The 17,910-nt window shown below is 41.7% G+C and overlaps 1 protein-coding gene and 1 long non-coding RNA gene across 20 annotated transcripts in view; one reads left to right on the top strand and one right to left on the bottom strand.

The window, feature by feature from the left end:
* Nucleotides 1-9,150, top strand: part of ZMIZ1 (zinc finger MIZ-type containing 1) — a 381,786-nt gene extending 372,636 nt beyond the window's left edge. For 13 of the 14 annotated variants that reach the window (XM_082225141.1, XM_082225142.1, XM_082225146.1 and 10 more), the window contains 2 exons: nt 3,738-3,986; nt 6,204-9,150. In XM_082225141.1, the coding sequence (XP_082081267.1) occupies nt 3,738-3,986; nt 6,204-6,311 (357 nt within the window). In that variant the 3' untranslated portion in view covers nt 6,312-9,150. The remainder of the gene's footprint in view (nt 1-3,737; nt 3,987-6,203) is intronic. The other variant, XM_082225135.1, reaches the window with a different exon arrangement.
* The window catches only part of LOC309533623, a 74,657-nt gene that overhangs the window by 17,896 nt on the left and 38,851 nt on the right, over nt 1-17,910 (bottom strand). For 3 of the 6 annotated variants that reach the window (XR_014220337.1, XR_014220338.1, XR_014220339.1), the window contains 4 exons: nt 13,192-13,260; nt 4,953-4,989; nt 3,799-4,038; nt 2,226-2,320 (listed from right to left, as the gene is read on the bottom strand). This is a non-coding gene — a long non-coding RNA (uncharacterized lncRNA). Of the gene's footprint in view, nt 1-2,225; nt 2,321-3,798; nt 4,039-4,952; nt 4,990-9,151; nt 9,435-13,191; nt 13,261-17,910 lie in introns of those variants that run through there. The other 3 variants (XR_014220340.1, XR_014220341.1, XR_014220336.1) reach the window with 2 other exon arrangements.

Genomic DNA, 17,910 nt, shown 5'->3' with positions numbered 1-17,910 from the left:
TTCAACATCGCCCAGTCCTAGTGGGTAGATAGTTGCCCTACTGGTAAGTCTGTGGGTGATCTGCACCAGGGCTGGGCAATGTCACCTTTTCAACATCACAATATTGAAACGGAGGGAGAAATGAGCTGCATTGGCCGGGAGCTGAGGCCAGTACAGCTTGCTCCAGGCACTGGGGAGGGAGGGAATCAGCCAGGTGGCTGCAGCCAAGTGCACGCCTGTCAGGCTCTGTTTGCAAGGCTGCCTCCCTCCCAGCATCAGCACCGCTCCTCAAGGCACAGGGTGCAAGCCGCTCTATCTGCGCCTTGTGGAGCAGGGCTAGCAAGTGATGGGCCCAGCAGCCTCTGCACCGCTGGCTGCCTTCCCCTGGGAGGAAAGACCTAGCCCACCCTCAAGTGCAGACATGCTGCCTTGGCACAGAAGTCTAAGGGAGCCCCCCCCCCATCTCCAGCTTGCACAAGCTGGAGGCTCCGTTAGGCTGCTGGGGGACACGAAGCAACCCGTTACCCAGCTGAGGGAGCTCATCTGTGAGCAGGAAAAGGGTGGGGCTCCCTCCGTTGGCGAGCAGGAACACTTTAATTGAACCCCCACCCCCTGTCCAAGCCAGTGGTGGGTAAGGATCTCCGTAAAACTGCTTGGCTGAAGGAAGGGCAGTGGCACACTCCTCAGCCAAGCTGTATCACGCCTCACCGATGCAGCTTGCTTCTCCCTCTGTGCTGGTATGAGGGCAGACTGTGATAGCAGCTTCACTCAGCAGTATATATTTGGTGAAACCGCCCCCGCTCCCGAGTCCCTCTGCTACCAACGCCAAGGGAGAGGGACTCAGGAGCAGTGGCAGTTTCAGCCACCATTGCGATCTGCCCTCATACCAGTCCTGGGCGATAGATCACCCAGGCCTAATCTGCACTAGATCAGCAAAAATGTCTCACTCCCAAACGTTCAACAAGAACAAGCCCATTTCTTCTACTTATATCAGGCTAATAAAATGAAGAAAGCCATCCTTTCTGTTAATTTCCTGAAAACAAAACCTTAGATTCAGAAAGAGCTCAGAGGCACCCTGTTTAATTCCGACTATGTCTTTTACACCTGGCTTTTATTGTTATATCTTGGGGGTCTAGTAGGAAAAAAAATATGAAGTGCTGCTACTCTGCCCTTCCAAAAATGTTCTTTACCCAGTGTTTTTTTATTTATTTATTTATTTAGAAAACTTCCCAGCTTATCAGCATCTGTACTGGTGGATTAGTAAAGGAAATCTCCTATCTTCCTGCTTCTGCAAGGGCAGATAGCCGATTCCTCAGTTTCCAGCCTTGACTGGGAAGGAAAGGATCTAAGTAGCAGGCCATTTTGGAGTGTACTGTAATATGGGATATTGGCCCATGTGTGCCTTCTCAAATGATAGCATATACCGTATTTTTCGTCCCATAGGACGCACCTAGTTTTTTTGGGGGGAAATAAAGGGAAATTTTTTTTCCTTTATTTTCCCCCCAAAAGCAGGTCGGGGAAACCGAACCAGGTCGAGGAACAGCGGGATGGCGGCGCTGCGCCTCCCTGCTGTCCCCCGAGCTTGTGGGGCTGGCCGATGTCTGCCCGGCACGAGGGGCGCTCTGCATCAGGGCGCCCCTCGCACTGGGCGGCAGGCTGCTATCCGCAGCACGGGGAACTCCTGCAAGGCTCCCCACGCTGCGGATGTCTTCCTGAAGCCTGGAGAGCGAGGGGGGTCGGTGCGCACCAACCCCTCTCGCTCTCCAAGCTTCAGCAAAAGCCTGCATTCGCCCCATAGGACGCACCCAGATTTCCCCTTCATTTTTGGAGGGGGAAAAGTGCGTCCTATAGGGCGAAAAATACAGTACTTTTTGTATTCTTCCCTCTCTGTGTACTGATGTGAGGTCCCACTGCTATCACCCTTCCCTTTTGACTTCCTCAAGTGTGAGAGGCAGAGGGAGGCATGAAGGAAAAGCTATAGGTCCGTTGAACTCCCCCCTCCAAGTATAGAGGGGAGGGCACAACCACATAAAGAAATCAAAAGGGAAGGTGATGGCAGAAGGGAGCATGGAAACTGTCTACCAGGGTATGAAATGATAAATCAGTCAGTAAGGTACTATATACCCCAAACGAAACTGGCAAATTAAATGTTGCTGTCTTAGAGATGTCTGCATGTGCAATGGGGCTATTTGCCTCTGTGCTCTTTTAAATCCCTTTGGAAAGTAGAGAGCAAAAAATTGACTCACCAGGAGCTGGGTTCTTGGAATATGGAGAAGCATAAGCCCGTGCTGCCTTCTCTCACACCTGATAGCATGGAAGTCTTCACTTTTGCAGCATTCACCTGTAAGGAAAAAAAGAACTGATGCTAAACTGGCCAATGTATTTGTATCTTCCCCCTGTATTTGTATGCAGCTAATATTCTCATATGGTTATGTTTTTGTTAAAAATAAATAATTTGGTGAAGCACTGAGTTTCAGCATTATATAAACCTACTTCCACCCTGCTCCTTGAGTTTGTTTCCTAGTATCACTTTTTCATCACCAAGCATGGTATATCAAAGCACATGGGTGCTGCTCTAAGGATGCAGATCTCAGTTTTAGCATCGTACTTCCAACACTTTTCAATTTATTGATTTGTTGGAAGAAGCAAGTAGTCCATGTTAGTGCCTAGTCTTTGAAAGTGGTTGGGTCCCTTAAATGAGTAAATGCCACCAGTGATATCTCTTTGATAGACAACTGAATAACTTCTTCCCAGAAGGAATTAGAAGTTTAACCTCTGCTGGCACATCCAAGATAACTCAAAATAGGTGCAGTATAGACTGCAGTGATCAGTTGCTTAAAATATAAGAATGCCTACTTGAGTGTTCTGATAGTTTTAAAACAACTTTATTGTAACCAAATTTAACTAATTGCATACTATAGAAGTGTCTTTTATATTAATACGTCTGCTGTGTTCTAGAATTCTTGCACTTCCTGTTCATTTGCATTGTGTTTTTGTGCTCATGCTATCTTTTTGCATCTTTATGTCAGCTGAATGTAGGGGCATCCTTTAAAACTATTCATGCACTTACTTTTCTCCATGGTGCTAAAGTCAGTTTGCAAGGCATGCTCTGGCATTAAAAGGAGGCCTGGACAAAAGGAGGAAACAAACACACATGTTTCACTAGATACAGACACGCATAATCATTCTCTGTGTGTGGCACAGTAGCAATATCTGGAGGGTATTTTTATTTTTATGAGAACTACATGAAATGCCATGTTTCAGTTGGCTTAAGGTGAATTTGCTGTGGAAACATCTGTCAAGAGCTGCTTCTTTGATGGGGGTGCCTTTTTGCCCAGAAGACGTGACTAAATGAAAACCACAGCAGAACTGATTAAGTTTGCCCACTCAAAAGAAATGTGCAGAAAGCCATTCTCCTCCCAGATGATTAAGATCTGTGTTATGAAAGTTAATGTATACTTCCATCTTTTCCACCATCCTAACAATTTCAGGGCAGGATCTGGATAAAGAGAATTTTGGTCCCCTACCAAGCTACCTTTTATCCCATGCATTTATTTATTTTTACTGGCACCTCCTAAATTCATTATTTCCCCCCTGGCGGCAAACGCCTGTCCAAGCCTAGCATTTTGCAATATGAGTTTTGCATTAATGATAAAGTAATTTAGAGTGACAAAGATTTTATTTCCTCCCCCTGCCATTTCTGAGCCTTGTACCATGTAGCCTCACTTTTCCTTTCCTGCTTCTTTCCTCCTCCGCAGATCCCTCACCCCGGCAGCACTGATCAGTCCCATAGTTCCATGCAGCAAGGTTTGCACGTACCTCATCCCAGCAGCCAGTCAGGGCAGCCATTACACCACAGCGGTCCTCCTACCCAGCCGTCCCGGCAGCCGCCACAGGCCGCTCCTAGCAACCATCCACACAATGACCTGGCCTTTAACCCCTCCTCAGCCTTAGAAGGTCAGGCTGGTGGGCAGGGGACATCTGATATGCCGGAGCCTTCGCTGGATGTAAGTTTGTGTCATTCTGTCATCTGCTTGCTTTAGAATGTGCCTCGAGTTTCTGCAGGAATAAAATAAAAAATAAAAATAAAAGAAGGGAACAGCTTTCATAGCACATGCCCTCATTTTATGCATTGTTTCTTGCTTTCTTCACTACAGCTGACAACTCAGACTCCATGTCACGCAAGTGGTGTCTTTCCCTAGGCAGGGGCCAGGTTTGGGGGGGAAAAGCTTTCTGTGTGAGAAATAGGCCACAAAACATTTTAGTTATTATTGATGTTTATATAGCACTTATCTGACTAACATACATTTTAAAAAGGGATCGGGTTTAGAAGTTGAATACCACCCTGAGCAATCAGCTACTTACTTACTTACTTTATTTATTTAAAACACTTTAATAAATAATTATTTATTTAGACTTAAATGTCACCAGGCTTGATTTTCAAAAAGAATGGAATAGTTCTATAATTTATTGGGCCAACCAGCTGTTAAAAAGCTGAAGGTCTGAGTGGTAGAGAGATTTTTCTTCTGACAGACATAGAATGTTGAAATCTGCGGCTGAGTCTGGGAGCAGACTTGTATAAGTTTCCATTTTTAAATGTGTTTTGTTTCTGAATGGGAACATCTGAATGATTCTCCCTTCTTGACTAGTGTTTTAAGATGGTAAGGCTTGTTACCAGGTTGTGCTGTAGTTTGGCACCTAGCGATAGAAACCATGCATTTCCCTCCTAGGAGGAGGAGATGCCATTTAGTCTACAAGAAAACCATACATTCTATTGCTATTTAGGACAAAATAAGCTATAGGCAACAAAGGAACAGGTTTTGCAAAAAGAAAGACATCTTAGAAAAGAGAAGAAAAGCAGCCATGTGTGCAAAAGACTTTGTAGAAAAGTGCTCCAGAATGGGGTGGGGAATTCTCATCCATACAAAGGTTTCATTACAGTCAAAAACCCACAGAGTTTCATATCAACTTACATTCTACTTGTCCAAGGATATTGGTCACTTGGGTGCCCTGAAAACAAATGAGATTGTTGGTGAAGGCTATGACAACTATACAGCTACAGTCTCTGTGGCCTTGGCCAAAGAGAATACTATGAATTATAATTGCAAGCCTTTGAATCGCTGTCGAGCCAGAGTTGAAATATTTTCATTCAACAGGTATCTGACTTACATCTGTTCATGTATTTCAGGAATGCTGTAAGGTACAGTACAGATGATTCAAAGGGAACAGATTATATTAGCTAAACTGGACATAGTCACACCAGGCAGCATTGATTCACTTTTAACTATATTAACTAGTTGGCGAGTGATTGTGGAATTTAACCTTTTCAGAAATAGAACCCAAAGGATTGTTTGTGAGATCATAGCATAATAATCTGTACATGGTAGTTACACTTTCTCCTAGGAAGTATCATAGCTGAAACTAAAATGCAGAATATTTGTGTGTGCCTTTTAAAGAAACCCCTACAGACCATCTTATATACATGCTAACCTTTTCAGGTGGTGATAGCTCATAGATGCCATTTACAGAATGTGCTGCATTATCTGTATGCCATATTTATTTATTTGCAGTATTTTTAACCTGCTTTTCACCTGTAAAGGCCCTCAGAGTGGCTGACAAAGATACGTTGACCACAGTGGAAAACTGCCCATAATATTGTGAGGCTGCTGTACCACCTCATCTCGGCTTGAGTACTACCTTGGCACAAAATAACTTACAAGGCATGTCAGTGTGTCCTAGAGCTAAAACAAATGGGCAGAAGCCCTGTGTATTATTGAACTGCACCTTTTCAGGTGGGAGTGAATATTTGAATGCTCTGCCACATGAAAAGCTCCCCTGTGCATACAAAGCAACATGCTAGGGAGAGAGATTTGAGCTAGATTCCCCGCACCACGTGCAATTTTTTTTGTAGGTGTAGAGAATTTTTTATATGGTAGGGAGGGGGCCACTCAGAAAAGTGTTTCGTGGCACAGGAGCCCATATAATGCTTCAGTTACATGGAGGATCACAATGCCAACAGCCATGTAGCACTGGAGTGGAAATTCTTCCTGTAATTAGGTTGGCTATCATATATAAAGGACTCTTTTCTCTACCCATCAAGAAAATTTACAGACACATTTTGAGAGCTTTATCTGCCAGCAAATGTGGAGCGAAAAACATGCCATTTGCCAGCTACTTCACCCCTGTGATGATGCTGCCTTCAAAATTTCCTCTTTCTTTTCCAGCTGCTTCCAGAACTCACGAATCCAGATGAGCTACTTTCATACTTGGATCCTCCTGACTTACCAAGCAATAGCAATGATGACCTTCTTTCTCTTTTTGAGAACAACTGAAGCCTTCTGTGTTTTGTCCCCCAACACCTCACACTTGTTTGACAAGTCTGTAGCTTCACGGTGAGGAATCCCTTTTTTCACAAGGACAAACTCACAACTTAAGCAAATGGTGCACACTCCCTACTTAACTTCATCTCAGAACTGCTTGAGTCAAGCTTCATCAACTGCGGTGGGGAAAAGCAAGAGGACAGTAAGGTGGTGACCTCACAGACTGCCACTCTACTTCACAGATCGATTGTGCAGCTGTGGAAACCTCACTTGTTAATTATGCAGAGAGATAAAAGAGTTTTGGGATATGCCTAGAGAGAAGCAGCCCAGTAGAAACCAGTCTCAGCAAGGGAAGAAAGGCAACAGAACTATGCTAAGCGACCAGTTTCAGAAAGTCCTTCCAACTTGTGTTCTTCCATTAAGTTCTCTCTCCCTCCTGCCCTAATGCTGTATTGTCTGTTCCACTATGTTCCTTCCCTCCCTTCTCCCAGTACACTTCTGTCGGACACAATAAGGACAAAACTTATTTGGCAGCACATTTAGACTAGCCAAACAAACTCAGAAACATAAAACAAATACCAAAAAGCACAAAAAAACCAATAAAGATGTCACAAGTAGGATAAAAATACAAAATGCAGCCAAGGGAGGCATCTGTTTCTTAAGACAGTGGTTTCTCCATTGTGGAAGAGTCCAGTGAATCTCCAGGGTATGGCAAGCGTGCTTTTCTAAATTAACTATTCTTAGAGGAAGGGTAGTTACCTTGCTCTGACACAGATATGTGGACACCTTGTTTTCTTCTGTCCTTCTCTTTCCTTTCCTTTTCTTTTTTTCTTCTTCTTAAGGGATTTGGTTTCAGATTACTGCCTTTTGTGACAATAAAGCAGCCAGCTATTAAAAGGGGGCAGACCATATTCACATATGAAGTAGGAGAAGAGAAAAACTGTAAACCGTTGATCCATCACCAAGAGCTTTCGATTTTTGTAACCTGCGAAGTTAGATCACTGCTCAGTTCCTAACAGGAAAATGTAGCAAAAGTGTGGAGAAAAAGAGCTCTCACTTCAAGATATTTGGGGGCGGGGAGAGAGATAGAGGGGAAAACTGTTCACAATTGTTTGGAATTGAAGGAGACGTTTGCAATAAGAGTCTCCTTATCTCTCCCCCCCACCCTCTGATGGTTTGCTTTGCATTTTCCAAATTGTGTTATGTGGCTCTGCCTTTTTGTTTCTCTTTTTCAGTTTTAATGTATCATTTAGCTGCCAGGACCTTTTCCCTCTTCTTTTCAAAAAATATATTTCCAAGGATAATGGGCACGGGAACAGTAAGTTCCTTTGGTACCACCGTACAGCAGGCTCTCGTGCCACAATGCTTCCGTGGTATTTGTGCTTCTCATGTGGTTGCTTCCCTCCTGCATGAGCTTCCAGTCACTTCTGGGCCCATTTCTGCGTCCTCTCCGTCGTTCTCTCTTTATAAATTTTGTATAGTACCTGTGTGTTAAGACGTGCATGTGTGCCAACTTTGCCCTTGCGGGCCAACATTTCATCTTCTGCCTACTGTGTACAGAATATTGCTTTTTTGTGGATAATACACCTTGATTGCTTCGTCCCCTGTTCGGAATCCAATCCAATCGTCCCATCTTTGATTTCAGCAGTAGGCTTTCGATTTTGTGCCAGATGGAACTCTTGCGTGTTGGTTTCAGTGTGTAAACTCCACCCACCTTGCCCTCTGCGAATGGCATGACCTGTGCATTCCATTCTGAATTTGCTCTCCTCGCCAAAGTCATGCTTGTAAATTCTTTGAGCATTTGTTCTTAGCATCTACCACCACTGCTGTATTTGCATCTTGTTATATATATATGCTAGTCGACAGCACCTTGCTGTAGATATTACAGGAAATGGCAGTTTTAGTTCTTATATTATTTTCCAGTTAGGAGTGTTGAATTTGTAAACATTTTATGTAGAGATGTTCCTACATTTACCTTTCCCCTCCCCACCCTTATTATTGAGGTTTTTATTTTGTTCCTTTTTTCAAGAGAAGCGCTGTTCATTATGCAAGATCAATTATTTTAAGAATTGCTGTTGTAAATACCTTTTGTGAATATTTTAGTATTGTCTTTGATTATTATATCCAACATTTTCACGATCTGGATATACATGTGTTTTTAAAATACATAGTCAGGGGGAGCGGGTCTTTTTTCTTTTTCTTTTTTCTTTTTGTAAAGGGTTCTTGGACTAAGGGAGCATTGATTTTTCCTTCTGATAAATTAGCCCTATCAGTTTCTTCAACAAATATTCTACATCTGGCCAGTGTCCTCAGCAGCCCAGCAAAGAAATTGTTGTGTGACTGTCCTAACCTGTATCACCCTAGACTTCTGCTTTGTAGGCAAAGAAGCTATTTCTAAGGCTCTCACTTACATCCCTCTGAAAAGGATGCTGGCCTGTGCGTAGAAGAGGGGAAAGCAGTACAGAATATAGTTTCTTATCCTGTATATACATAGCAAAGGATCTTTATTATTGGACACCTGGTGCCACAACTATTATATGGTGGCACAACTGAGATGGGACACCACTGTGACACTGAAGTCTAGAGCTTCCTTCCCTTTTCATTTTAGTAGCTTTCCCCCTGCACCATTTTGCTGCATCATTTACATAATCAATGAAATCATTTGTATGAGCAGCTAAGGCTAATAATTTGACGCATTATTCTTAATTTTTTAAAAAGCCTCTCACACACAATCTATGAGCTCTAAACCGAATGCCACACACTTGTCGTAGCCATGTATTGTGGCCCACCAGTAGTGCAATAAAGCTTCCGGTTCCACTGTTTATTGGGGAAAAAAAGATAAATAAAAATACCTCTGAATACCAGTTGCTGGAAATCACAAGTGAGGAGAGTGTTGCCGTCCTCATTGTTTCCTATAGGCATCTAATTGGCCACTGTGAAAGCGGAATGATGGACTATCAGTAGTCTTCAACCTTTCAGACCCAGGACCTCAAACATGCATTTGGGGATCCATTTCTTAATCTTTTGCCATATATTTGCATGGTGATAGTGCTCCTGTTGTGACACACCTCAGATCAGGTGAGACCCACTAGTGAAAGACTAATAGACTAGTAGACTAGACGCACCTTGGCCCTGCCCTGGTAGGCTACAATACGTGGTGGGTGGGTTGCATTCAGTTTGATGGATCACAAGTTGTGTAGGCCTATGTTAAGCCATATGCTGTGCGTTTGCCTGTTCAGCTTCTAGCACTGAATTTTATTTTATTTTATTAGCATTGCTCCTCCACTGTTAGATATGCATCTATCAAAACTAGTTACTTGAAAATTGAGGGGTGGTTTTCTGTGTAACTGGAAACGGAACCATTTTAAAGTCAAAATTGTTTAGCTTTTGCTGATGGCAATCAAAATGCATTGTTATATAAAGGTTCCTGTTGAGGAGGCGTAAGGTGAGACTCACCTGAGACAAACATATTTGGTATAATAAGGCTTTCTATCATTTGATGAAATCTTCTCTCAAGTAACAGTTAAATGCACATTTTGGCAGCTGTGGATTTCATGTCCACTGATTAGTAGAAAGAGACAGATTGACTATGCACAAGGGCTACCTGAGCTGTGTTTGTGAACGGATAGAAGCAAATGCTGAGATCTAGCCATGTACTTGCGTAATAGTTTATCAAAGGGCATATTTATCAAAGAGGCAGCCTTTGTGAAGTCAACCCAGAATGCCCCCAACTTACTTTCTCACATGGCCACATTAGCATCTTATTAAATTACTGGGACTGTTTAAGGATAGTCAAAACAAAAAAAAGGTTGATGGTTTTTTCTTATCTGCTCACTGCCATCATGTTATAATGTGGAGAAAACCTGTTAAATAAATAGCAACCCCATGCATGTCTTCTCAGAAACAAGGCCCACCAAGTTGGTATAGTGTTGTTTAAGAAATCTGCAATCCTATGCACACTTAACTGAGAAAAAACCCTGATGAATGCTTCTGAGTAGACATACATAGGATTGTTCTGTAAATTAGTTGTTTTTGTGTTGAAGGGCAAAATTATATCACCAAAGGTTTTTTTATTTTATTTTTAAAAAATCCTTGTTTCAGGGGCATTTGCTTTGGGGTTTTGTTTTTTTAATTGTTTCCCTAGAGACACCCACCTGGAAAAGAACCCACAGAGATTTATACTTCTACTGCCAAGACATTATTATTGTTATTATTATTAATTATTATTAGAGGATTATGAAAACACACTAATGTCTGCAGTGGAGACTCCAGGGACATCTGTACATATGTAAATGGCAAATAGAGACATGTTAACAGAAATGCATTCATTTTCCTTGGAATGTGCATTGTTTTTATTTCGCAGGAAAAAAATAAAGCTTGAAGCTCCATCTTATGTGGAAAATGAATCCTGTTTGTTAGCGTTTGTGAAGTCTCCACATTTGTTTCACTTCTTGTAATATACTCTGGATCCTTTGTGAAAAGAATTTTGTTGCATTTTTTGTTTTTCCCTTCATGTAATAACTAGCTTAAATGTACTAGTCTTATCACCTGTGTATTTTTAGGGTGCTACAAAAATAATGAAGAAAATAAGGGGATTAAATAATAAAAAAGATTGTAACCAAATTCATACTTTGTACAATTTTTTGATATTGTGATCAGAGGAGAATTTTAAAAAGTACAATCGGAATTAACATGCAAAAATGGCCATTGTCTTTGTTTGTACATTGTATGTACAGTACAATGCAATCATTTCATACTTTAAAACTGGTCAGAAAAAAATAATTGTGATTTTTAGTCTTGAAAAACTGTATGTAGTTAGATGATGTGACAACCTAATATTTATCTAATAAATATGTATTCAAATGAAACCTGTATATTAGGTGTTCATGTGGTTATTTTGTATTTAAAAAAATCAGATTGACTATTGCTAGACATTTATATACTTTCTTGTAACACTGAAAGTACTCTCATTTTTGCTCATGTTATTTTTTTTCTTAAATAAATTTGGAAAATGATGGATGGACTAGTGGGCAAATGTTTTGTAAATCTGAACTTCCTCCTACTTTTCTTTTTTTAAAAATAGCATTGCAAGGTCTTGGAATTCATTATCTGGTATTTATAATACTGCTTGGTCCTAATGAAGATCATGTTCTATGCCTATTATGTACACAATTGTATATTTACTTGATGAATACCAAAGGAGGCTATGGGAAAGAGTCATTGCACTACAGGAAGCAGGGTTGATGCCAGATTTCAAGGGGTCCTCAGCATGGTCTGGCCAATGGACCCCACCACTATCAATCCTCTTCTCTTGCCCCCACCTCCAGCTGCTGACAATCCTCTTCCCTGCGGCAGCAGCACTGTCAATTCTTTGCCCACTCAACACGCTCAGTCCTCATTATACTATTTTGGAATTGTTGTTTTTCTAAGTACCCCCTTAACTGCCCCCACCCCAAGAGTTTGCATAGTTCTTGCAAACCTCTCAATTCTCTCAAGCATACTGATCCCTCCCTCTTCTGCATGGGTGGTACTATTTTGGTTAAATAAGAACTGGTAACTCAGATAAAAAGGTAAAGGACCCCTGACAGTCCAGTCGCAGACGTCTCTGGGGTTGTGGCGCTCATCTTGTTTTAAAGGCCAAGCGAGCTGGAGGTTGTTCGCAGATAGTTTTTCTGGATCATGTGGCCAGCATAACAGCCGCTTCTGGAGCAACAGCAGCGCACGGAAACACCATTTACCTTCCCACCGGAGCGGTACCTATTTATCTACTTGCACTTTGGGGGGGCGTGCTTTCAAACTGCTAGGTTGGCAGGAGCTGGGACCGAGCAACGGGAGCTCACCCCGTCACAGGGATTCGAACCGCCGACTTCTGATTGGCAAGTCCTAGGCTCAGTGGCTTAGACCACAGCGCCACCCACGTCCCTGGTAACTCAGATAACAGACTGCTATTAATATATGATACCATGCCAGGTGGACATATAACAAGTCAGATCATAGGCCCATCTAGTTCTGGGTGTTTTCACTGGCAGTGGCTCTTCAGGCAAGAATCCTTCCCAGGGCTCCCTGGAGATGCCCTGGATTGAATCTAGGATCTTCTGCATGCAAACATGCACTCCCACTGAACCACAGCCCTTCCCATAACAGCTAGCATCTGCTGGAGATGTGGTTCTGAACTGGGCATATTAATTCATGTGACCTAATTCTCTTCAGTACAAAATCTGGACAGAGGTATGCAGGAGGTTAATTACATATGATTTTGGAAGCTTCATTAACCTCACCACCATTATACGGGGTATGTTTGGGATTCAAATTCTGGAGAAGTTGCCCTCTTGATATTTAAAATAGGTTTCTGCAAAAGCCCTCCTTGGCATTCAAGCCTCACAGGACAATAAGGGGGAGAACCCCACCTTTTCCACCCATTTCACTGACTGCCACATGATGGGAAAGGGACTTGTGCAGCGGGAAGCTGCTGCCTCTACCTGTGTAAGATCTGGGTTCTGAATAAATAGGGAGTCTATACAAGGACAGCAAGCACCCTGCTGCAGAGGTTTTCTTCCCAAAAATGTGATAGGCGGTGAAGCTGGCAACAGAGATGACAGCGAGCAGAGTGAGGAGCAAGAGGCCCCAGGCTTATAGCCATGTGAGGGAGAAGAAAGACTGAAGATGGATTCACTTATATACCACTTTTCCACAACTTGAGTTGTGCCCAAAGCTGCTTACAGCAAATAATCAAAATATCAAACTATGCAGCATTAGAGATACAAACAAACAAAAAGGACCATGAAAAGGACTAAACATCCGAAATGTACCTACTCTTAAACTAGACTGCTGGATTAAGAACATGCTTGCCCTCTCACTCTGAGAGAAAGTAAAGATGAAGCAGGACACTTACCTTTTACTCTGAGCAAGGCAGGAAGAGACATTTTTGCAACGAGATGTGCGATGAGATATTTGACAGTGCCTGGAATTAAACAAATGTTAACACAGTAAGTGCATGCTAACCACGCCACACTCAATAAATTACCCCTGGCCTTATCCCCCTACACCCTTCTTTGCCCCACTCCACAAATTGTTCCCCTTCCCCATTCCTTCCTTGAGTTCTTCTATCCCAGTTGTGATGGTTGCCTTTTAAGTTTCTCGTGTGTCTCTGTGTTAAGGAACATTCATTTTTAAAGAAATTTAAAAAGATGCTTACTTCAGTTTAGGTACTTCATTTTGGAATCTTTTGAGACTCTCTTGTGATTTACCTCAAGGATGTCAACAGTAAGTTTGGTAATAGGAAGCCAAAGTGGGTTAGAGAGTGTTCCCAATGAGAAACTGGAAATCCACAAATGACTTCAGTTTCATTCTGGTAGTACTGCCTAGAACTCACACAAGCAGTTATGGCTACCATCCCTATTATTTCAAGGGACTTTAAGTTAGCGCATCATACCTGCTTATGACTGGGCTGCAGTCTTAAGGAACGAAATGCCAATGAACTCACTGGGACTTTATTTGACGTAAACATCCTTAGGGCAGTGCTGCCTACATTTTAAATTTTCAAGTTGGTTTGTTCTAAAAGTTCCTATGCCTACAACCAGAGAACCAAAAAAAAAGGATTCCAAAAGTATTTATTTTAATTTATTAGTCTATAGTTTCCATTGTACAACCTCATTTTATGGGTATATGAAACGATGATACATAACCTGTGAATGCCTAAGGCAGCTTGCTAATTAGTTCAGTGAGTGCTCTTGAATTACAAGTGCTAACCTACACACACCAGACAGTACCTGGAGAACAGGTTATGAGGTAATCAGCACGTGCAATCGTGGTGTTAATGTGTATCTGAAATACACTGCTTACTATTCTTTTAACCATTAAAGGATCAAAGGAGCTTGGTGAGAGACAGTTGGGGAGGGTGTATGAGTGTGTCACAGCTGGCATTAGCAAGCAGACATACATTGGTTTCTGCTATTGTCATTTCTGTTAAATAGAGGTTGCACGTTGAGATGCAAGCAGAACTACCTTGTAGAAAGTAGACAAGCAAAGAATTTTAGGCACTGCTTTCCCCAGAAATGTCTAACTGAGGCCTATTTTTAATTGACGTTTTTCATGTGAGATTGAGCAAGTTCCAAATTAAAGTATTCTCTCACACAGTTCCAACTACAAAAGATGTCCTATAGGAAGGGCTTGCTTTGTTAAGCAGTATAAAGGTTTGCCAGACTGCTACCCACAAAGGAGAATTCAACTAGCACATCCCACCACACTAGGAAACAAGCTTTTGCACAGTTCTTCATTTCTTTCTGGTAGATTGTGCCCCATGGCTCAGATGTGTTTGGCACCTTTCATGGTACTCAAAATCTATTGGCTGAAGTGGCTATCTCACCTCTGAAAAGCAGGTGATCCCAAGATGTTACTGTAAAGCCCTATCTTAAAACTGATTATCTAATTAACATCTTTCTATCAAACTTTGTGGGCGGCAAGAGGGAAGATGAAATTATAGCAAACCGATAGCAAAGCACAACCCAGAAAGTTGTTAATGATATTGTTTAGCATAGCAGCAGATAAAAAGAAAGCAATCACTATTACGGATCATATCTTTAAGAATTATTTTAGTTATAATCTTCTCTTTTCCTGTGTCTTTAATAGTTGCGTAAGACATAGAAATTCAACAAGAAAATGATATGACATTGCTGTGTCTTCCATACTGAGAAAATACATGCCTGTTGAATTTCTGTCTGTTACACAAGTGTTAAAGGCACTTGAAAAGTCATACCAGCTTTCTTTATGCACCAATGAATGTGCAAGTAGATATTAATTTAATTTATGCAGAGATTTCTATACCACACTTCTATTGAATGATTAAGCCCCTGGACTTTTCTTAAATTGTCTTGGTTAGTTTAGAACCAGCCAAATCCAGCAATCACAAAAGCTCTGAGTTTCCATACATTATATAATGCTCTTAGCATCCTGAATTCCAAAACACTGAGAACATCCAACATGACTGAACTCAAAACACAAATCACAGAAGTGCAAAAGCCACATGGGAGAGGACAGCTTTCCCACATGACTCGGCAGGTGATTGTTATGAGAATTAATTCCTCAGGACATTTTGTTCCATATTGGCATGGCTCTTTTGAAAATTCAGCTTGAGGACTTAAATTTGGACCTAAATTATTGTGAGAGAAGATTCCCTCTACAATAGGAAAAATAGCATTTGGTACAGTCAGTATAAGAATTAGTAGCAATTTTCTCCACAGACATTGTTATGTAGAGGGGCTAATTAGAATTGCCTTTCAACATTTACTTATGCAAGTCTGCTTCTTTCTGAGCAGTCATAGGTGCCACTAGAAAATCTTGTACTTTTTTGTGTTGGGAGTTATCTGTCCTGGATTTTCTTGTGATTTTTTAGTAACAAGTAGAAGGATCATAGTCCTCAATCAAATTTGGAGGGCTGAGGAAGAGTAGATTATTGGACTTGCCTTTCAACATTTCCAGCACAATCCTAATCATGTCTATGCAGAAGTAAGTCCTATTGAATTCAATCAAGATTGCTCTCAAGTACTGTAATTGGTGTTAGGATTGTAGCCAAAATTATGTAAGTCAAGGTTCCTTCTGAGATATAGGTGCCACTCAATTTTATTGCTCTTTTATGTGCAATATGTTGGGCATGATGCAGTACTAGATTTTCTAGTGACTTTCCAGTAATAGATAGCAGGTTCATAGTCATTCATCAAATTCTGAGGGATGAGGAAGAATGATTCCTAATTGTTCCCAATACTCCCTTTCAAAAATGCTGCAAGAGTTTCTAGCTTCAAAGAAAGCCTACCTTACACAGGAAGGAAACCACTTCCTCTTCCCACATTGATAACTGGTTATGCAAATTGACCAGAAACTCTGTGTGTGTGTGTGTGTGTGTGTGTGTGTGTGTGTGCTGATGTTGGAAGAGACCAGAACAGCTGCAGTTTTACCACAAGTTGTTTCTTACTCCAAAGTGTTTTGGGCCCAAGAAACATCATTAAGGTGGGAAATGAAATTCATAAAATTAGGAACGGTCTGTATCTATACAAGGTGTCTTATGAGATTTGCTGAAGCCAATCCGATACCTTTTTAGAGCAGAATAAGCAACATCCTTAATAGAGAGAGGCTGACCCAAGCTTCAGGGTTTTAGGGCTTGTCATCTGAGAGGCAAAACAGAAGTGTACTAATCTCATGTGAAATGCAACTTTCAGAGTTAACTTAATATTGTTAACTTAATAATTCAGCAAATTTAACTGCATACTTGGTTTTAAAGAGCCAAGAGCTCCGTTTTAGTTTTTGCATGGTGGGGAGCATGTTCTAAATGGTTATACATACAGCGGTACCTCGGTTTACGAACTTAGTCCATTCCGGAAGTCCGTTCTTAAACCGAGGCGCACTTTCCCTAATGAAACCTCCAACCGCCGGTGCCCTTCACCGTTTGGATTCCGTTCTTAGACCGAGGTAAAGTTCTCAAACCAGGACACTACTTTTGCGGAGTTGGTAAACCGAATAGTTCTTAAAAACCAAGGTACACTATATAGAGAAATAAATATTAAAATGGTTTGAAATAATACGGCTGAAAGTTCTTCGCTAACTTTGGGGGATAGTGTCACAATTCCAAAAATCTTCATCTTTGAAACAGCTAGATTTCTCATTTGTGTAGTTTGGCAGAACAATCCAACCCCCCACCCCGATCTGTTGTGGGATTGGAGGTGTCTCTCCTCCCAGCCCTACCTGGTTCTGCCAGATACTGCCAGTGGCCCATTCTGCCTGCCCAATAAGTTGACAGAAGCTACCACTAGCAGAAGCAACTCAAAGAGGGCATTCCTAGCGGAAGCAACTCAAACAGGGCATTACAGAATTGGGACTGGGCCACCATCGGTTCTACTGGATCCTGTGTGGACTTTGCTGCCATCACATTACAGCAGTGGGCCCAGTCTAGGCCTCTTTGCTGCAACAGCCTGGGAGCTGGCACATCAAAGGGACACCTTCCATCCCATCCTGCAGATGCTCTGGGGCTGTGCGCATGCAACATGCACTGCACCATTACATCAGTCCCATCTGCTGCCAGCCAAGGGTTGGCACTGCGCCCTAAGCGGATAAATGTTTTCCTTGGAGAAAATAATTTAGAAATTGTCTCAAAACATTTCACCATGCAGCATGCTGTGTTATTCTGTTTACAAAAGCTATAAAATGCTGAACATCACCCACAGTTTGGATAAGGCATATAACTAGTTACATAATAGTAAACATCGTTTTTTATTCCAGAATTGAGCTGCATCTTGTAAACCTAAGCTAATGTAAGGTTCTTCTTGGTTTATCATGTAAAGCCAGGATCCAAAGAAGCTGCAAAAGTTTCAAGTGCCCAAATAATCTTTGGGCTGGTATTTCCTGAACAGCAGCCCTTCATATAGCACAGAAAAACATTTTTCAATCAGAGGAATTTCAAAACTAGCTTATGGCATGGCATGGGACATGCCTAGAAAGAAAGAAATGTGCCCGTAGGCACACTCAAGACAACCTTGGGCATGCTTAAACTGGTTCAGTGGATCCTGCCCATTAGACCTGAAGTAAGCTTTAGAAAATTTATTCACATATATACATATTTTGG

Source organism: Podarcis vaucheri, assembly GCF_965113315.1.
Source record: "Podarcis vaucheri genome assembly, chromosome: 5".
Taxonomy (NCBI): Eukaryota; Metazoa; Chordata; class Lepidosauria; order Squamata; family Lacertidae; genus Podarcis; species Podarcis vaucheri.
This window is presented reverse-complemented; position numbering and strand designations above follow the sequence as displayed.